This window comes from Canis aureus, chromosome 15 (genome assembly GCF_053574225.1).
Source record: "Canis aureus isolate CA01 chromosome 15, VMU_Caureus_v.1.0, whole genome shotgun sequence".
Classification (NCBI taxonomy): Eukaryota; Metazoa; Chordata; class Mammalia; order Carnivora; family Canidae; genus Canis; species Canis aureus.
This window is the reverse complement of record NC_135625.1, coordinates 39196717-39214588: the sequence shown is the minus strand read 5'-3', so window position 1 is coordinate 39214588 and position 17872 is coordinate 39196717. Positions and strand designations below refer to the sequence as shown.

The 17872-nt window shown below is 55.6% G+C and overlaps 1 protein-coding gene across 3 annotated transcripts in view; it reads right to left on the bottom strand.

Moving 5' to 3' along the window:
* ADGRA2 (adhesion G protein-coupled receptor A2) overlaps window positions 1-13625 on the bottom strand; it is a 35417-nt gene extending 21792 nt beyond the window's left edge. Inside the window, exons 1-2 of one of the 3 annotated variants that reach the window (XM_077849146.1) lie at window positions 13344-13625; window positions 389-460 (exon numbers count right to left, since the gene is read on the bottom strand). In XM_077849146.1, the coding sequence (XP_077705272.1) occupies window positions 389-460; window positions 13344-13606 (335 nt within the window). In that variant the 5' untranslated portion in view covers window positions 13607-13625. Of the gene's footprint in view, window positions 1-388; window positions 461-7410; window positions 8054-13343 lie in introns of those variants that run through there. The other 2 variants (XM_077849144.1, XM_077849145.1) reach the window with 2 other exon arrangements.
* Between the last annotated feature and the right edge of the window lie 4247 nt (window positions 13626-17872).

Here is a 17872-nt window from a genome sequence, read left to right as displayed (position 1 = left end):
GCCTCAATCACACTAAATCCTCCTCAGCCCTTTATGCTGGGCCCCCAGCTGGAGCGGGAGGTGGCATCTGGCCAGCTAAGGGGTTCAGCCCTCGCAGCTAATTGCTCATTAAAGAGCGTTAATGAACTTCCTGGAGCCCCATCCTTGCCTAGGTTTCCCTACTTCGCCGCTGTCACTGGTGAAGGAGCTGGTCCCTCTCTCCATACCCTCCGCTCAGTGGGTCAGGTCTGGGCGGGGTTCCCATGGGTCTGACTCTGGGCCCCGCTTAGCTGGCAGGTTCTGGGGTTGAGGGGTCCCTCAGCACTTAGGGGTCCTCATCCTGCCTGGACTGACTTCTTGCCCATGACGGCCACGCCCCACCTCTGCCCCGCTTCGTTGCGGCACTTACAGCTTCTCCAGCAGGGACAGTCCCAAGAAGGATCCGTTTCGGAGTCCAGTGATCTTGTTGTTGCTCAAGAGCCTGGAGGAACAGAGAGAACGCAGGCAGGAGAACGTGCTGTTACAAGCTAGAGAGTGTGGACGGAGAGGGGAGTGGTCTCCCCAGTACAACCATGTTGCTTTGCACCATAAATGGTGCCCCCTGACATTGTGTAAGGCAGTTAGCCCCACCTTCTGCTCCGGGTTATAGGGAAGAGCTAGGGAATGACTCAGGCAGACTGGTCAGCCCACTGAGCCCCAAAGCAGACATTTCACCCGCCCTGGGAGCCCCCCTCCCTACCGCCATGGCCTGGATCTGACTTAGGGCTCTGTATGCAAGTGGGCTGAACGGGTGTCAAGTGGCCATGACCCTTTACACCTTGGAACCACAGGCCTGAGCCACAGCGCTCCTGCCCTCCGGGGCCCTGTCTTTCTCAGGCCTCAGCTCCATATGCTGAGGAGAGTGGTGGGGAGAGTGGCCTGAATTGGGCCAGGGCTCTGGCAGGTGGAACCGGAGGCCCAGCAGGTGTGCAAGCAGGTGGGAGGAGCCGCCCTTCCTTCGGCCACGCTCTGGGAGCAGAGGACTTCACAGAAGGGGATTCGGGGCCCAGCCCTCGGAGACCCCCACTTCAGGGAGACAGAGTATCCTTGTCTCCCCAAGCCTGACTGCGGCCTCCACAGAAAATGGACAGGGCCCTGGGCCTGCTAGAAGCCTAGGCCGCAGCCTTTGCCTCTGCCCACTCGGAGGTTCTGTTTATTTATTTGTATTTAGACGGGGAGGAAAGAGGCCCCAAGCTACTGACTAAACCCACTCTGCCCACCCACTTAGCCTTTCTCTGCCAGACTCCCTCCCTGGGAGGGGGAAGTTCCAGACCAGCCAAAGGGCTCATCCTTTGAGTTAATTGCTTATTAAAACACTTTAATGAGCCTCTCAGCCCAAACTCTTGCCTGCTCTGGGCCAAGACAAAGGGTTTCACGTCTTTGCTCTTATTGGTGGACACTGGAAGCCCAGAGATCCGGGTCTGGAAACTTCTCTTGAGTGGGCAGCCTCTGGGATGGACAATAAAGGAAATCTCAGGTGGGGGATGGTGGGCGGTGGGGACAAGGCATGGGATCAGCTGTCCAGAGTTCTGCCCCCAAGCTTATAGGAAGTGGGTAGGTGAACATATCAAGACAGGTGGTGAGAGGACTCCAGACATCTAGTCCATCTTCAAGAGGCTCATGGAGAACAGAAAATGGCCAGGATGGAGCAAGACTGGAAGGGGATTTCTTCCCTTCTCTGCTTTCCAGACAGACCCCTCCTACCTTTCTGGTCTCCACCCAACTGTCCCTTCAACGCTGACACTTCCTAGCAGGGCCTGAAGAGTGATTGTGTGAATGAGGCAGGGTGGGGGGGATGCTGGGTTTCCAAATGGTGCACTCTTCCCGCCCCCCTTCACACACACACACACACATACACAATCCTGACATTTCAAAAATTTCACCACAGTTGTCATTATATGAATAATTAGAACTCACATGGCCCCTTTTATGCTCATTTTATGGATTAGGAAAATTTTAATTCACATTACCCATGGTGGTGGTAAATCATAATCTTGTCAGTTCTTAGGGCCTCTAATGGTTTCATTCAGGCCCTGGTGGGGCTGTGGTGACCCCCTCAGTGGTGATAGGCTCTTGATGGTATGACTCTTATTTTTATTTTTTGAAGATTTTATTTAAGAGAGAGACAGAATGAGTGGCGGGAGGGGCAGAGGGAGAAGGAGAGTCGTGGCTGAGCAGAGACCCTGATGTGGGGCTTGATCCCAGGACCCTGGGATCATGACCTGAGCCCAATGCAGACCCCCAACCAATGGAGTCACCGAGGCGCCCCTGACGGTGTGACTTTTAAATCAAAGCCCACAGGGGCACCTGGGTGGCTCTGTCAATTAAGCACTGCCTTCAGCTCAGGTCATGATCTTAGGATCCTGGGATTGAGCCCCACATAGGGCTCCCTGCTTAGTGGGGAGTCTGCTTCTCCCTCTCCCTCTGCCCCTCTTCCTACTCATTCTCTCTCTCTCAAATAAATAAAATCTTAAAAAAAATCAAAGCCTGCCTCATCTCATCTCTGCTTCATCCCCTTCATTTGCCACCAGAGTTTGCGGCTCAGAGGTTGCATTAAATGTCAGAGAGGGTGAGAGGACCTTTAAGTACCTTTAGTAATGTCAGAGAGGGGTCCTGAAGTGTTAGAAGAATGGTGGAGAAAGGGCTTGTATTTCAACCTTCTCCTCCCCCAATCCCCAAGGTCTTTCAGAGGGACTGACCCTCCCTGGGTTTATGGGGATGGGGATGCTGATGAGGCTGGGGGTACAGGGGAACAGGAGGTAGGAAAGGAGAGAGGGACTGGGCTGCAGGGTTATCGCAGCTCCATCCACAAAGTGGGGAGCCAGAGAACATTATTTCTCATTATTTGAATGGAGATCTGTCAAAGGGAGGGAAAAAGTATCTTATGTCCTGAGAATATGTCTGAGGGTTGATTCTAGAGTGAGAAAATTGGCTTTCCAAATGAAAATCTTACACTATGAAAATACCTTCTAATAAATAATTATCTCAAAATTATCTGCAAAGGATTTTTGTTTAAAGATCATTGAAGTGAAAATAGAAAATTAAAAAGAAATCCTCCAATTCCCAACCCCTGAGATTAAAACCTGGGATCCTAATTTGAGAATCCTGTCCACACAGGTCTAGAGGGAGTGTTGGGGTACACCCCACATTCTTCAGACTCTTCAGCCTTTAACCCTTGGACACTGTTTGCATACCCCAAATTCTTAACCCAGAGCTCGTCGGTAGAGTACAACGTGAGCTACATAAGTAATTTCAAATGTTCTAATAGCCACATTTAAAAAAATATTTTATTTATTTATTCATGAGAGACACAGAGACAGAGAGACAGAGAGACAGAAACACAGGCAAAGGGAGAAGCAGGCTCCATGCAGAGAGCCTGATGCGGGACTCGATCCCAGGTCTCCAGGATCAGGCTCTGGGCTGAAGGCAGCGCTAAACCGCTGAGCCACCTGGGCTGCCCTAAGTTAAAAAATTAATTCATCAGCATCCCCATCCCCACTGGGGGGGGGGGGTGGGGGGGAAAATTAATTCTAATATGTATTTTAGTTAACCCAATGAATTAAAGTTATCACTTCAATATGTAATCAATATGCAAAATTATTGATGAGGTGTTTTTTTTTTTTTTTAAACTAAACTTTGGAATCTGTGTTCTAAACTGTTCCAGCTCATCTCAATTCAAACCGGCCACCTTGCAGGTGTTCAGGAGCTGCATATGGCTAGTGGCTTAAACCTTACCTAGTTTCCTTGTGGTTTGCACCTCCCCAGGAGGAAGTCTGGGGTGCTTGTGAGATAGGAGGCAACCAGGGTGTGTGTGTGTGTGTGTGTGTGTGTGTGTGGTGTGGGAGCAAAGGATTGGGGACCAGCCTCTGATGCAGGTGGAGATGAGCCTGTGGCCCAGAACAAGGAACAACTCATCTCTTGGTGTCCTATCCCCTCTGTCTGGCAGGTCCCTCTCCCTCTGAGGCAGCGGAGGAGTGAGGGGTCAGCTACAGCCCACGGTTCCAGCTGGACCAGCCCAGAAAGTCTTGCAATGAGATACTTTTCTGTGGCAGAAAACATGTCCCCGATTCCCCACTCTCCAGAAGCCATTCCCAAAAGCAGGGACCATGCCAGGCAAACGGTGTTTTGTCCTCCAACGGGTCCCCTTCTTGCCACATTGACAGTTCTTGGACAAACTTCAGGCAGATTATCTGTGTGATCCAAGTCCCCAAACACCCAGAATTGGATCTTTTGGCCTTTACAAGCTAGATGGAGCTGAGGAAATTTTGCTTTAGACCTAGGCTGTCCAGAGAATGGCTTCAACTGTGCCTATCGGTTCAGTGGTCCAGTTCTCGTCCAGGGGGTAGGGAAGGCAGTGATTTGGGATAGAAAGTGCTCGGCTCTGGCGTTGTTGGGAGCAGGTAGGAAGCTGGCAGCTACTGGTAAGAGACATACACAGCCTAGACGATTGGGAAGAAAAATGTTCCCACTGCACTAGGCTGTCTCATGGGATGGAAACAGGCACAGCAATCAAGTCGGGAAGGAGGGAGCCCTGGCCCCACGGTCCCGTCCAGCTTCGTAGACACAGTGCCAGCTTGGCCTCATCTTAACTGCCCTGCCACCCCTATGGGACAGCTACTTCCTCAGCCTGTACCAACCCCTCGCCCCTCAACAGCACAGGGAGGCTTCCAGGTGGATTTCCTTCCCAACCACACTGGCCCCGCCTCACAGACCTCTGGCTCACCCAACCCTGCATCTCCAGCCCCCCCCCCCCCCCCCCCCGCCAGTCTACCACTCCAACATCATCAAATTTTCACAGGAAGGGGGGCTGGTCCCTGGAGTCCCCTGTTCTCTTATCCTAGAGTCTGAAATCTGGCCAAGGAGAAGGGGCACACTGAGTCCATTCCAGAACTCTCTCCCAAGCTAGGGTCCTATTTTAGGGAAGAGAAGCAAGCAGAGTTACCACTAATGAGGCTGGAAGCCAAGGGAGCGAGTGGCTGGCGTCTACAGAGAGGCCCTGTGGCCTTTGGGCAGCCACAGGAACTCACCAGATCCCAGCCCCACATCAGAGATGACCCTGCAGGGGTCATGTGGCCACCACTCCGTGGGACATGGGGCCAATACGTGCCTGAACCAAATTGTTCTCTCATGTGCTAGAAGAGTCATACATGTCAGCACCCCCCTACCCCACTGTAACACACTCAGGTACAAGGACCACATGTCTGGGCACTTGGGAATGTACGTTCTCCAGGGAGTCTGAGCCTGGAATTCAGACAGACATGTCTGGGCTCAGAAAGACCTGTCTCCAGCATCTGTTGCTGGCACCTTGGCGGTGTCTTAGGGAGACCATCAGTGAGGGGGTCCCAGGCCCACAGCCACTCTGAACCATCCAGTGCAACAGGACTCCCAGTGCCTCCTGCAGCCATAGTGCCCAAGGCCTCTGAGCATTCCTGGGCTCACAACGGTGTCTGCAACCTAAAAAAATAATCGCTGCCTCTGAAATGAAATGCTATAAAATTGAAATTAACAAACACTTCACTAAATAACAACCGAGTGTCATAATACGTCGATTAGCCATGATTGTTATGTTTCATGAAGGATGTGGGTGCATTCCAGTGCACTTGATATAACAAGAGGGTCTCCAAAAGTGAAACTGCCTCCGGTCTACAGGCCCTGCCTTGACACAAATCCTCAGGCTGAAGGCTGCCGTCCTGTGGCTTCCCTTCCCTCCACAGTCTGCCCTTCTGTCCATTTATCCTGATTGCAGGGGACTTAACTGGTGGAGAGGACAGACTACACTCTGGAACCTCCCTGCCATCCCTTCCCTTGGCTGGGAGCCTGTCTACATGGCACCGGACACCTGCTTAAAAGGAGACCCAAGTAGGACCTTCCTTCCCCAGGCTGTTGGGGTTTGTGTCTAGATATGGCCTCAGACCTCAGCCTTGAGGCTGACCTGTCCAGGCAGGGCCTGAGGTCAAGGTCAGGAAAGAAAATAGTCTGTAGGGCAGCCCCGGTGGATCAACGGTTTAGCACCGCCTTCAGCCCAGGGCGTGATCCTGGGGTCCCAGGATCGAGTCCCACGTCTGGCTCCCTGCGTGGAGCCTGCTTCTCCCTCTGCCTGTGTCTCTGCCTCTCTCTCTCTCTCTCTCTCTCTCTCTGTGTCTCTCATGAATACATAAATAAAATCTTAAAAAAAAAAAGTAAGAAAATAGTCTGTCTTGCATAGGAATGCTCCTATGCATGGGGCCTTCTTGTTTTCTTTTCTCCAACCTGCCCTCTTTACAAGGGCACCGCATCTTGGTGGTGTGCAGGCAGGACCAAGAAATTGGGGCTGAAACAAGGAGGACAACCCGAGGGAATCTGCAGCCTGAGAAAAGGCGCTAGGGGGCTTTGTGGTAGCTGGGTGGTCAGTGGGCCTGGCTGGGGATCTGGGGCCCTGGCACCCTAGCCTGAGCACACAGAATCAAGCCTGCTGTAATCATTCACCCCAGGGACTCATTCAATCTTCAAGTCTACTCTCATGCCTATTGTGTGCTCAGCCCTGTGTAACACAATAGTACTACAAACATCGATGAGATGTGAGGTCTACGAGGTCTACGATCCTCCATTCATGGAAGGCGGAGGGACATGTGTCAGAGCGGAATGTTTGTGTGTGTGTGTCCACTGGATTCGAGGAAGCTGGGAAGTCACTCCCAATTCACCTTAAGTGCTTCTCCAAACATGGCCTAAACTCTCAGCCCAGGGGCAGACACGATTTTGGGCGGAGACAGTGATTTCTTTTTTTTTTTTTTTAATTTTTATTTATTTATGATAGTCACAGAGAGAGAGAGAGAGAGAGGCAGAGACACAGGCAGAGGGAGAAGCAGGCTCCATGCACCAGGAGCCCGACGTGGGACTCGATCCCGGGTCTCCAGGATCGCGCCCTGGGCCAAAGGCAGGTGCCAAACCGCTGCGCCACCCAGGGATCCCGAGAGAGTGATTTCTTTTCAAATACAAATAAAGCTGAAAGGATCAACTTGTTATCAGTCTTCTATACCCCAAGTATAAATTAGTCCCTTAGTCCTTCTACCCTAGAAGGTTTCCGAGCGAGCCCTGGGGCCCTGACCCTGTCCTGCTTTGTGCACCTGCATCCAGTCTCCGTGAGGAGACTGTCCGGCCCTGAGGTCAGACACCAGGGCTCTCACCTCCTGGCACCGGCACGGGCTGGACACAGAACAGACACTGGCCCAACTGATGGCCCGGTATCTGGGGGGGCAGAGCTCCAGGGAAGGTTGGGGTGGTCAAGGTTCATGCTGAACTCTGCTTTTCTGCAGTTTCCTCCTGCCTCCACTCCCTGCCCCCACCTCCCCGTGTGTCTGGGCAGAGCTGGGTCCTGACGGCTTGGAGACAGCATCTCTCCCCCTCTGAGCTCACCTGGCTCCAGGGTACAGCCCTCCTGAGACTGTGCCCTTGGGGTGGTGTAGTCCTGAAGCTGTGCGAGTGCCATAGAGGGAGAGAAACACCAGGAGGGATGCTTTAGAGGCCACTTGCTCTGAGTCCATCTGACTTCCAGTACTCTGTGCAGTGATTTTGTACAGAGACCACCTGAGTCCATAAGTGTTTGTTAGCTTCTCTACCCCCTTCCCTGGCTCACGTGTCCACTGGAGGAAGCAGATCACTGATCTCCCCTGCCCAGTCCCCAGGGATGAGGTCTCTGGTTGGTCACGATGGGAAGAGGCTGACTGGGACTGGAGTACAGGCTGGTCTGGCTGGGAGCTGTGATGGCAGGCAGGTCAGCCCCTCTCTGGAGGTTTCTTCTCGGTAAAGGAAGAATCTGGACTGAAGACTCCCACTCCTGGTATTTGATGGCTTTTCCCCTTTTGGATACCAGGTCTCCTGGGGCCTGAAGTCTGAAGTTTCGGCCTCACCACACAGTTCCCAGCAGGCCAAGAGCCCCCGGGGGGTGGTGAGAAGGGGTGGGCAGCTCTCAGATTTTCCCTTCACTTTCCAGCTGGGAGACGTCTGGCCCCTCCAGTTCAGGCTGGAACTCCCTCCTCAGGCCTCTCTCCACCCCATTCCCTGCTCCTCTGTGACAGATTGGCTCCCCTGCCCCTCACCTGGCCCCATCCATCTTGCACACCCCTTTGCTCTCCCCACTCCCAGGGCTGGGGAAGCTGGGTCCTGGGAGGTTGCCCGAGTTAGCTACACTCCACAGTTTCTCTGCTCCCCCCCCCACCCCCATTACCCAGTCCTAAAAGCAAAGGAATGTTCTGGAGTTTGGGAAGGATGGGGGCCCGACAGAGGAGGGAGGAAGGGGAGGAGGCAGCTTTGTCCTGTCAGTGTCTGAGCTCTAAATAGAACAGAGCGCTGGGCTGGGGGAATGAAAATAAACAGCCCCTCCGAGCAGCCCCTTCCTAGCAGTTACCGGACTTTCCTTCTAGTTCCTCAGCCCAGGGCCACTTCCCTCCTCTCCCCTCCTCTACTCTTCATAGGGTCCCAGGGAGGAGGAGTGGAGGGGGGGTTGGCCTCTATTTCAGGGTCACCAGGGAGTGAGGAGTCTGCCCTGGGCTGTGTGGTGCTGGGGAACTCACCTCCCATCTCTGGGCTTTGGTGAGGAGAGCTCCCTGAAGGAAGGACAAGGACTGACTGGAACTTTTTCTCTTTAGGAAAGGGTTCTCATCCCAATGATTCTCATGCGGCCTCAACTTGGAAACTCTCTCCCTTTAAAAACATGACCCCCAATTTAAGGGTCAATTTATGGTCAGGTTCAAATTACACTGGTTTGCGTGTGCCTTCGGGGGAAATTCTCAGACTCACCCCCAGGGCTAGGGATTGCCCACTGCCAGCTCCCCATCACGAAAGGGTGATTGATCCACAATAGTCAGTGGGAAGGGACCTCCGTGGGGATCAGGCGTGTCTGGGTTCATGCACATGTTCTGAAAAATTCAGGCCAAATTACCCATTCTGGGTCCTGGAACCACTGGATGTTGAATTATAGGGGTTGTCTTTGGAGTTCAGTGTGGTGGCCACTCCAGTCTCTTTGGCGCAGTGAGGACTCAACCAGTAAACCCCAGAGGACTCTGTTCTCTGCCCAGTGCTTGCCCTGAGATGGGACTTCAGACCCTGACATCCTGCACCTGAGGGAGACCTCAGGGCAAGAGTCCCCCAGGGCTCTGGGAAGGGGCTGGCTGCCTCTAGCCTCTCCTGCAGGTAGTTGGGAAGTCAGAGGGGAACGTGGATTTCTTCTGGGCCCCTCCTTTCAGACAGGTGGGGTCAAGAGCGCTCAGGGCGTGCCTGCATCTAAGACCCACCCTGCACCCGGATGGGAAGGTAGTGTGCAGGCGTCTCCAGGCTTTCTCCCACCTTCTGTCCCCAGCCTCTTGCTTCTTTTCTTTCCTTCTTTCTCTCGGCTCTCTCCCCCCTCCCCCTCCTCTCCCTCACAAAAGCTCTCTGTACACAGCCACTTCCTCTGGCTGCTGTCTCTGAGCCCAGACCTTATGAGAACCATATGGGGGAAAGAGGGTGGAAGAGAGGGGGTGGGGAAGCTGGCAAGGACCCGCCCCTGCAGCCAGCATCTTTCCACTCCCCTCGGGCTATGTGCGAGGCAGCTGGCATACTTTGCCCCGAACTCCCCTAACTGGATCCTGGCAGCTGGGGTGAGGGGCATTGAGGGGAGGGACCGGTTCAGGGCTGGAGCTTCAGAGGGAGATCTGTGTTCAAGAATGACTTTGCTGAGGCTGGAGTGAGCACCAGGGCTGCGAAGGGGCCTCCCCTTCCCCTTTCCTTCCCTCTTTCTCTAAAGACCACCAAGCCCCCAGCAAAAGGATCTGCCCGTCCTTAGGCGCATCTGAATGGCAAATGCTCCGTCTCCCCTTTGTGGGTCGCTGATGTGGTGGGCAACACCCTGCCCCAGAAAGGGGAGGCAAAGTGGACAAGGGATTCTGGGAGAATCCAGGGTCACCTGATCCTTGCCTGCCCCCTCCCCACCCAGCCTTGGAATGTTCCCAGGTCAAAAGGGCCTTGGTTCTGCTGGGAAGGAACTGGGTTTTTAAAGGCAGCTTTTGTGTCCATTGGGTCCCAAGTCCAGCCAGGTGAATGGCGAATTCCTTCCCTGAGAGGAATGTGAGAGAATCCAAGCAGTCACCCAGGCGTCAGGGAGCTGTGACTGTCAGGACACCAGGCCCTCCCATTCTGGCCTCAGTTTGCTCAGCTGTAAGACTGAGATGCAGAGGCTGCCTTTGCTGTTCTGTAAGGGCCTTTTCAGTGCAGCCAGTCCAGGAATTTATGACGCTGGCTGGAATCCTCTGAGGGGCTGCTCAGATGTCCCTGAAGGTCCTTGTAGGAGATTTCCTTCTGAAGTTATCTGTCCTTTCCTAGAATTCCTTACTACCCTCCTCCCCCTCACTCTCAGAGCTGAGAAAGAGAAGGCAGGTCCACTAGCTGCTGCCCAGGGATGGGTGGGGGGGTTCACATGGGTCCTCATCCCCCTCTCATAGCCAGGCTCTCCCTGAAGTTAGCCACCCCCCATGAGACCTTTCCCCCCCACGGGTGAGCCATAAAGGCTCCTGCTCTGGACAGGAGCACTGGTGTCAGGACTGTGCTGAGGGGTGGGACAAATGGATCAGGAAGGAAGCCAAGAGTTCTGCTTTCCTGGAAAACTGCAAATGAAAATCCATTAGAAGAGGGGAAAGCAAAGGGTGGGAGAGGGAGAACAGAGTCTACAAAAACAGAAGGCAGGAGTTAAGATAGTAGGGTGGAGGTGGAAGGGTTTTCAGTGAGGTCAACGGGACTCAGGACTATTCACAGAATTGCCTTGGAACTGCCTGGAAGCTTTCTCTGACCAGAGATAGGAGGCTTCTTGCAGAAGGGCACCTTTTCTTTGCCTGAATAGTCCCAGCACTGGCAGCTATCAGGCTTCCTATAGGTGGAATCCTGGGTCCCCTGAGGACCCAAGCGAGTAGGGTACAGGTGTGAAGGGGATTGGGACCTGGTGGTCCATTGTAGAGGTAAATAGGGGAGGAGGAGGGAGATAAAGCCATGGTGCAAAAATCTATCCAAGAGAGTCCTGTTGCTTGCACCAAGTGACAGGCAAAAAGATGGAAGGGGAAATCTATGTGGAAACAAAAAGAGTAAGGAGGAAGAGTTTGAGAGGGTGTGGAGAAGGTTTTCAAGCTCTGAGCCTCCTGTTTTGCTACTAGGATGAAGCCCCTTCCCGCACTTCTCTTCCTTCTTCCCTCAAGAGGCATGCTGGGTAAGGATGGCTGGGCTGGAGGAGCTGGGGGTGGGGGGGTGGGAAGAGAACCCCTGCCCAGCAATCAGGATCAGGTTTAGGTGGAGCCCCGAGGGAGAGCCTAAGAAATATGTCTGTGGCTGGGATTCAGCCACAGTCCAGGCTCACGGGCCAGCGGGCTCTTGGGGGCTTCTAGGGCCTGCCCTGTGGTCACTGTGGTGATGTCCAGCCAGGCCCAGAGATGTTCCTTTGGAAGGTATCTTAAGCCAGCTAGGTCAGTGGCCTGGGACAATGAAGGGGGCCTTCCTCTGGGAGTGGCTTGGGATGGGAAGGTAAGCTAGCAGTCATGTTTGCTGCCACCCTGTCACAATATATTCTCACCAAGAGCTGGCTGCGCTCACTCCTTGGAGTGGCGTCGATGGGAATTAGCTATGGCTGGAAAGCATTAGTTACCAAATCATTCTAAGATGTACTGCAAAACCACCTTTTAATGTTTCCCCCTCTTTTCTGCCTTCAGTTCGTTAGGATTCCCTAATCCCAACAAGCAGGCATACAGAGAGACAGTGTCCCACATCTGTGTGTGAGTACAGCCACAAGATGGAGTAACACACACACACACACACACATACACACCCCTTTCTTGAACTGAGTTATCATTGCCCAGGGGGGGGCTCGCACAGACACCGGCCCAACCGTTCCACACAGCAAGCATATTTCTCCTCCAGATCTGAGTGGGCTGGGGAATGCCCGGGCCTGTCTAGACCCTTCAACACCAGTGGACAATCAAAGAGACCAGGAATGAGCAGCCCCAGCTGCCTTCCCAGGCCATGGCCATATCCCAGAACCGCTGGGGAGACGTGGGAGAGAGCAGACACATTGCCTCCACCTCCTAATGCACGCGCGCGCGTGCGCACACATACACACACACACACACACACAGACACACACACACACACACACCAGCTGGGGAAAATGCAGGCCAGGCGGCCAACGTCAGAGGCTGACCAGTCGTGTCCTGTCAGGAAGCCGGCAGCCTCTGAACTCACCCAACCAGAGGCATTACTGTATTGTTCTGGACACAATCAGGATAGACTGGGAGCCAGCCCCAGCTCTGGGCAAGGGGCGGTGGGGAAACGGTTGCCACCGGGGGCAGGAAGACAGGAAAGGGGAAGCGCTTGCAGGTTGGGTCCCGGGCGGCAGGGCAGGGGCTGCCGCCGGCTGGGACCCTGCACCCCACGGCGCGTGGGGCTGCGAGCACGTGGCCGGAGCAGGACGCGCGGCGGGCGGAGGTCCCTAACTGGCCTCCACCGTGGGGGCTTGGCGTCGCGTGGCCGAGGGAAGGCTGGGGGCGGGGGCCAGCCTGAGGAAGGACAGGGGATGCCAGGTTCTTTCTTCGCAGTCTTGGAGCGGAGAAGTCAATCGATTAACAGCCAAAGCTAGTGTCACCCCCAGGGAAGGCAAAGAAGAGGGCGGGGTGCAGGACCCCGGGCGCACAGCTCACTTCACAGAAGTGCGCGGAGGGACAGAGGCCCGAGAGGGACCGGGACGCCGGGGTCTCGCTCAGGCCGGGGGCGCCGCAATCCCAAGGGCAGATTTCCCAAGACCCCAGTGCCCCGCCGGCCCCGTGGAGACCGGCTGGAACCGGGGCTGGCAGGCGACGGAGGTGGGGGGGGTGCGGGTGGGGCGCCCCCCACTGGAGGAGCCAAGCCCGCGGGGTGAACCTGGGGGACCCCTCCAGGCCGCCCACGGACGCGTCGGCGGGCGTTGGTCTTGCCTGAGCCTTCCCCCGGCCCAACCCCCTCGGCTCCCCGAAGTCTTTACCCCAGCCCAGGCTGCAGAGTCCAGGGGCGTGGGCGCCCCGCCAGCGCGCATTCCCTCCACCTGTGCAGGTGAGTGGGCGCCCGCGGTGCCTCTGTGCGGTGCGGCCGCCCCCAGGCCCCTTCCTCCCCGGCACCCCGGGACCCCTCGTCCCTCCCGCACCTCTCCAAGCCTCCCTACCGGCGCCTGGACTCGGGCCCGCCCTCGAGTCTCTGCGGTGGCCGCAGCGGCCCCGTCCCCCTTCTCCCGCCCCTCCCGTCTGGTCTCCCTCCGTCCCCTCGTCGGGGCTCGGGCCGCGCCGGCCGAGGGCGGTACTCACAGGGTGACGGTTCCGTTCGGCAGAAGGCCGGGCTCGGGGGGCTCCGGGAGGTCCCCGCCGCCGCACACCACCCTCCTGCGCGCGGGGTTGGGGGCGCCGCCGCTCAGCCCCTTGGGCCGCTCCCCCGAGCATTTGCAGCTGCGAATGGGGACGGGGCAGCCGGGCGCGCCCCGGGTCTCGGGCGCCAGGAACAGCAGCCACGGCAGCAGCGGCAGCAGCAGGCGCGCGGGCGCCCCCCGCATCCTGCGTCCCGCGGCGCCCATCAGCCCATCGCCCCGCGGGGACCCGCGGCGCCGGGGCCCGTCTGCGCGGCGGCCGGAGGGACCCGGGCGGGCGGGCGGGAGGCGTGCTCAGCGGGGCCCCGGGGCGTCCGAGGGCGGGGCGGGGGGCCCTGGGCGGAGGCGAGCCCCGGGGTCCCCGCCGCCGCGCCCCGGGGGCATGTCCGGCGAGCGCCCCGGCGGGGAGGACGCGGGCGCGGCTGTCAGCGCGGCGCTGGCGGCCCCCGGCGGCGCGGCCCGAGGCTCCGCGCGGTGCTCCCGGGCCGCCGGGGGCCGGGCCCCTCCGCGTCGCCTGCTCGCTCCGCGCCGGGCTGGGACCTAGCGGATCGCGCCGGGCTCCTGCTGCCGCCGCCGCCGCTCCGTGCCATGGATGGAGGCAGCTCGGCGCGGCGCCGCTCCCGCCGCCGCCTGCCCCCGCCCGCCCTCCCGGAGGGCGCCCTCCCCTCGCCGGCTCGCCCGTCCGCGAGGCCCTAGCGCCTCCCGATGCGCAGCCAGGCCGGGCCCTCCTCGGAGCAGAGCGCCCCGGAGCCTGCCCCGAACCCGAACCCCGACTCCTTCGCCCTCCCGCGCGCCTTCCCCGGGCCCGGACTCTTCCGCTCCACCACCCGCCTGGGCCTCGAAGCCCACCACCATCGCTTTCCGCAAAACCCTTCCTCGCTCTTGCTGGTCCAGCCCAACCCCATGTTCTGGGTCTTTCATTGACCTGCGGGTTTGGCCAGAGGTGTTTGGTGCTCCCTGTGTGGGGCTGAGACTGAACTTTGTTCGCCGCCCCGGCCCGCTCCCCCTCCCGCAGCCCTGCTCGGCCACTGCAGGATCCAACCCGAAGACTTAGGAAGGCTCAGCCGCCCCTCTGTTGCCAGTGCTGCCAGTGACCTCACCCAGCGGGGGAGGGGGGCCTGTCACTAGGCCACGGAGGGGTCAAAGGCCAAGGTAACAGGCTAGATCTGGCTTTCTACATTTTCCATATCCGTGTGTGTGTGTGTGTGTGTGTGTGTGTGTTTGGAAGGCAGTGGGAATGAGGAAAATGGGAAGAGGGAAAGCAGGGATCAGTGCTGCCAGGGTGTGGAAAGAGCACTGCCCTGTAGGTTAGTAGAGTTTCATTCTAGACAGCTCTATTTGACTTGGACACAGCCTCTAACATCCTGGAGCATCTAATCTCTGGGGTCATAAGGGGGGGCTTCTAGATTATGAATGTCAGTTGTGGCATTTGAGTGAACGAGAGGTGGCACTCAGTTTCCATAGGCAGAGGGCTGGTGGCTCCAAATATTGTCTGGGGATGGATCCTGAGGGTCCTAGAGGGACTGTGATGCAAGCTGGGAATGGGGCCTAATAGACCCTTTGCTGCTGAGGGGCAGGCCACCTGGGTTGGGGGATCCCAGAGCAGAACTCCTGTGTCTCATCTATCACTGTATCGCCAAAGAAGGTCTCTAACTGCCACCTCCTTTCTGTGGTCTAGGCCCTACTGGTGTGTGCGGCATCTTTTCCAGCACCCTAGCCTTTGGCTGGAGTCTCCCACCCCCCTTTGCTGAGAAGCACCTTCTCTCCCTGCCCCGCCAGAGACAGACACTGGGCCCAGACACGGGCTTCTTCACTTTCCCTCTCTGGCTCCTCCAGTCTTTCCCAGCTGTAGGCTCTGGTTCCTTCAACTTCCAAAGATAAATAAATAGTGATTGCAAATGGAGTAAGAGAGAAGGGGAATGGACTCCCCAGCAGGAGCCCTCCACAGGCGGCAGGCAGGCTGAGACTGCATTCCTTTGGAAGGGTCGAGATGGAGCCAGGGCCACAGGCAGGGTCTGCCATTCAACTCTCCTGTTCTCAGGCAAGGTGAACTTTTCAGAGGAGGAGAGGCCTCTGGCCTAGATCACACACACAGCTTTTTGGTCAATTATTTTTGCTACATGAAGACGCTCAAAAGTCTGGAAAGGAATTGCACTGGGACTCGTATTCTGTGAGGCTGTACAGAGGTCAAATGACATTTAATGAGGCAAAGCTTCCCCACAGGTGGGAATGAGGTGCTGCATGGAGACATTTATAAAACTCTCTCTTTTCCTGTTTGTCATCACGTTTGTCTTTTATACCCACCCAGAGAGGTGAATGGGACAGGAGCTACCTTCCCACTTTGCCATTGTGGATGAGGAAACTGAGTCATGAGCAGTCAAGAGCCAGGGGTGGGAATTTACCCTCTGATTACTTTTCAAGTGCTCTTTCCTCTGAGCCACTCAAAGCTTTTCCCACAGAAGCTTCCCAGTTTAACTGTCATCAGAAGCACAGGGTGGGATGGATGAGTGGCCTACAAGAAGATCTTTTTGTTTCGAAGTTTGTTTGAGACAGAAGAGGAACTCAAACTTAGTCCCAATCTCAAGAAATCTGGCTAGGGAGTTTTGCCAATTACATACACCCTCTTGGTGTGATAAGCTGTTTAATGGACTAAGGATAAGGTATCAAGATCACAGAGAGGAGGCTGAACTGATCCTGCTGAAGCAAGAGAGTAGTTTTAATCCAATTCAGGGCAGAAGTGCAAACCACCTGACTACTAACCCATAATTATTCCCTTAAGGGTCTGGGGCTCCCCCCCCCCCCAAAGTAAGCTTGTCTTTGCTAGGTTTTAGCTGCTAGCAAACCTTTCTCTGCCCCCAGCTTCCAGGCTGATCCAGTCCTCCTTGTGAAGGATGAATTGGAGCCTTTAACCTCATGGCAGACCAGTCTTCCCATTGGAAGCTGGGGTAATGGTCAGTGTCCCCTCCCTCCGAGACTGGAGCAGAGCAGAGGCTACGGCAGGAGGACCTGCACACGGGAGCTATCTCCTGAGTGCTTATTGTATGCCAGGCATTTGTTGACTACATTTCACAAGAATTAGCTCATTGAGTCCTCCCAGCAGGATAAGGATGGCTGTTTTATCAGACAGGAAACTGAGGTGTGAAGAGGCGCCTTAGTAGTCCACGGGTTCAGGCTAATAAGTAGTAGGACCAGGATTTGAACTCAGGCACTCTGGGCTCCAGGGTCCAAATTTTTAACCACCAGGCTCTGTAATTTGCTGAGAGGAGATCTCTCAACAGTTCCCCCCAAATTTTACTTCTAGAGGTTTTCTCATTTTGATTCCCTGGGCCCTTCTGAGCTAAAGCTCTAGAGATGTCCACTCACAAAGCATAGCTGGGCAGGACCCCCATCCTGATTCTAACAGAATCAAGGAAGGCAGAAACTTTCCAAAAGAGCCTTGATACTCAGCTAGAAGAAAGGAAAGGGTGACTAAAGATTGTAACATGTGTGGACTCTGAACCAGCAAGAGCTGGCTAGCTAGCTAGCTCCCCCAGCTGTCTGGGGGCCCCATCCTGGGTGTTCACCTTTAAACTTAGGTTTTCTAACACCCTCTGGGTCTTCTTGCCTTTCAGAGGCAGGATCCTAACACAGACCCTAGACAATAGTACAGGAGATAATGGTCCATAATTAGGTCAATAATGCAAATAGGACATTTCTCCAGGGCTCCATGAGCTTAGACACTGTGGAGGCACAGAACCTGTGACACCTCCCCCCCAATTCTCCTTCTCCCACCTCCATCCCAGGATGACTGTGCTGGGAAGTCCTCCGGGCTCTCTGTCTCCTACCTTCCTCTGGGGACGGTGCTGAGGCTGCCTGTCCTGCTGGAACATTCACACTGGGTATTCATGGAGAGAAATGCTCCACTCAAGCAGAAGAGACAATAAGGACTGTGAGAAGCTACCCAGGTAAATCTTTGGGCCTGGGAGGCCTTCCTTTTGGTGATCAGATATGATCCTGTGTTAGGCACCTGTGTATAATTTAGGCAATCTCGCAGGAAGTGGTCATGATCTCTGTGTCTATTAAAATTGGAGTCACCCTTAAAGTGAAATCTACTCACACTCCCCCAGATGCTGGGCTGCCTCCTGAACTGAGTATTGTGGCCAAGGGCATGGACTCTGCAGCTGCATTCAAATCCTGGCTCTCTAGTTTATGGATCACATGACTTTGGGCAAATCACTTAATATACCAAAGTCTCAGTTTTCTCATCTGCACTTACTTCAGAGAATTGTACTGATGTCAATTGTATATAAATGATGCCGGTGTAGTATAGCACAAGAATACATTTGGCCTTTGTCCTGGTTCCTGACCCAGAGGTCCTCAAACCCTTGGTGTTTCCTGAGTGATAGGACTGTCTTTTTTTTTTTTTTCAAGATTTTATTTATTTATTCATGAAGGACACAGAGAGGCAGAGACATAGGCAGAGGGAGAAGCAGG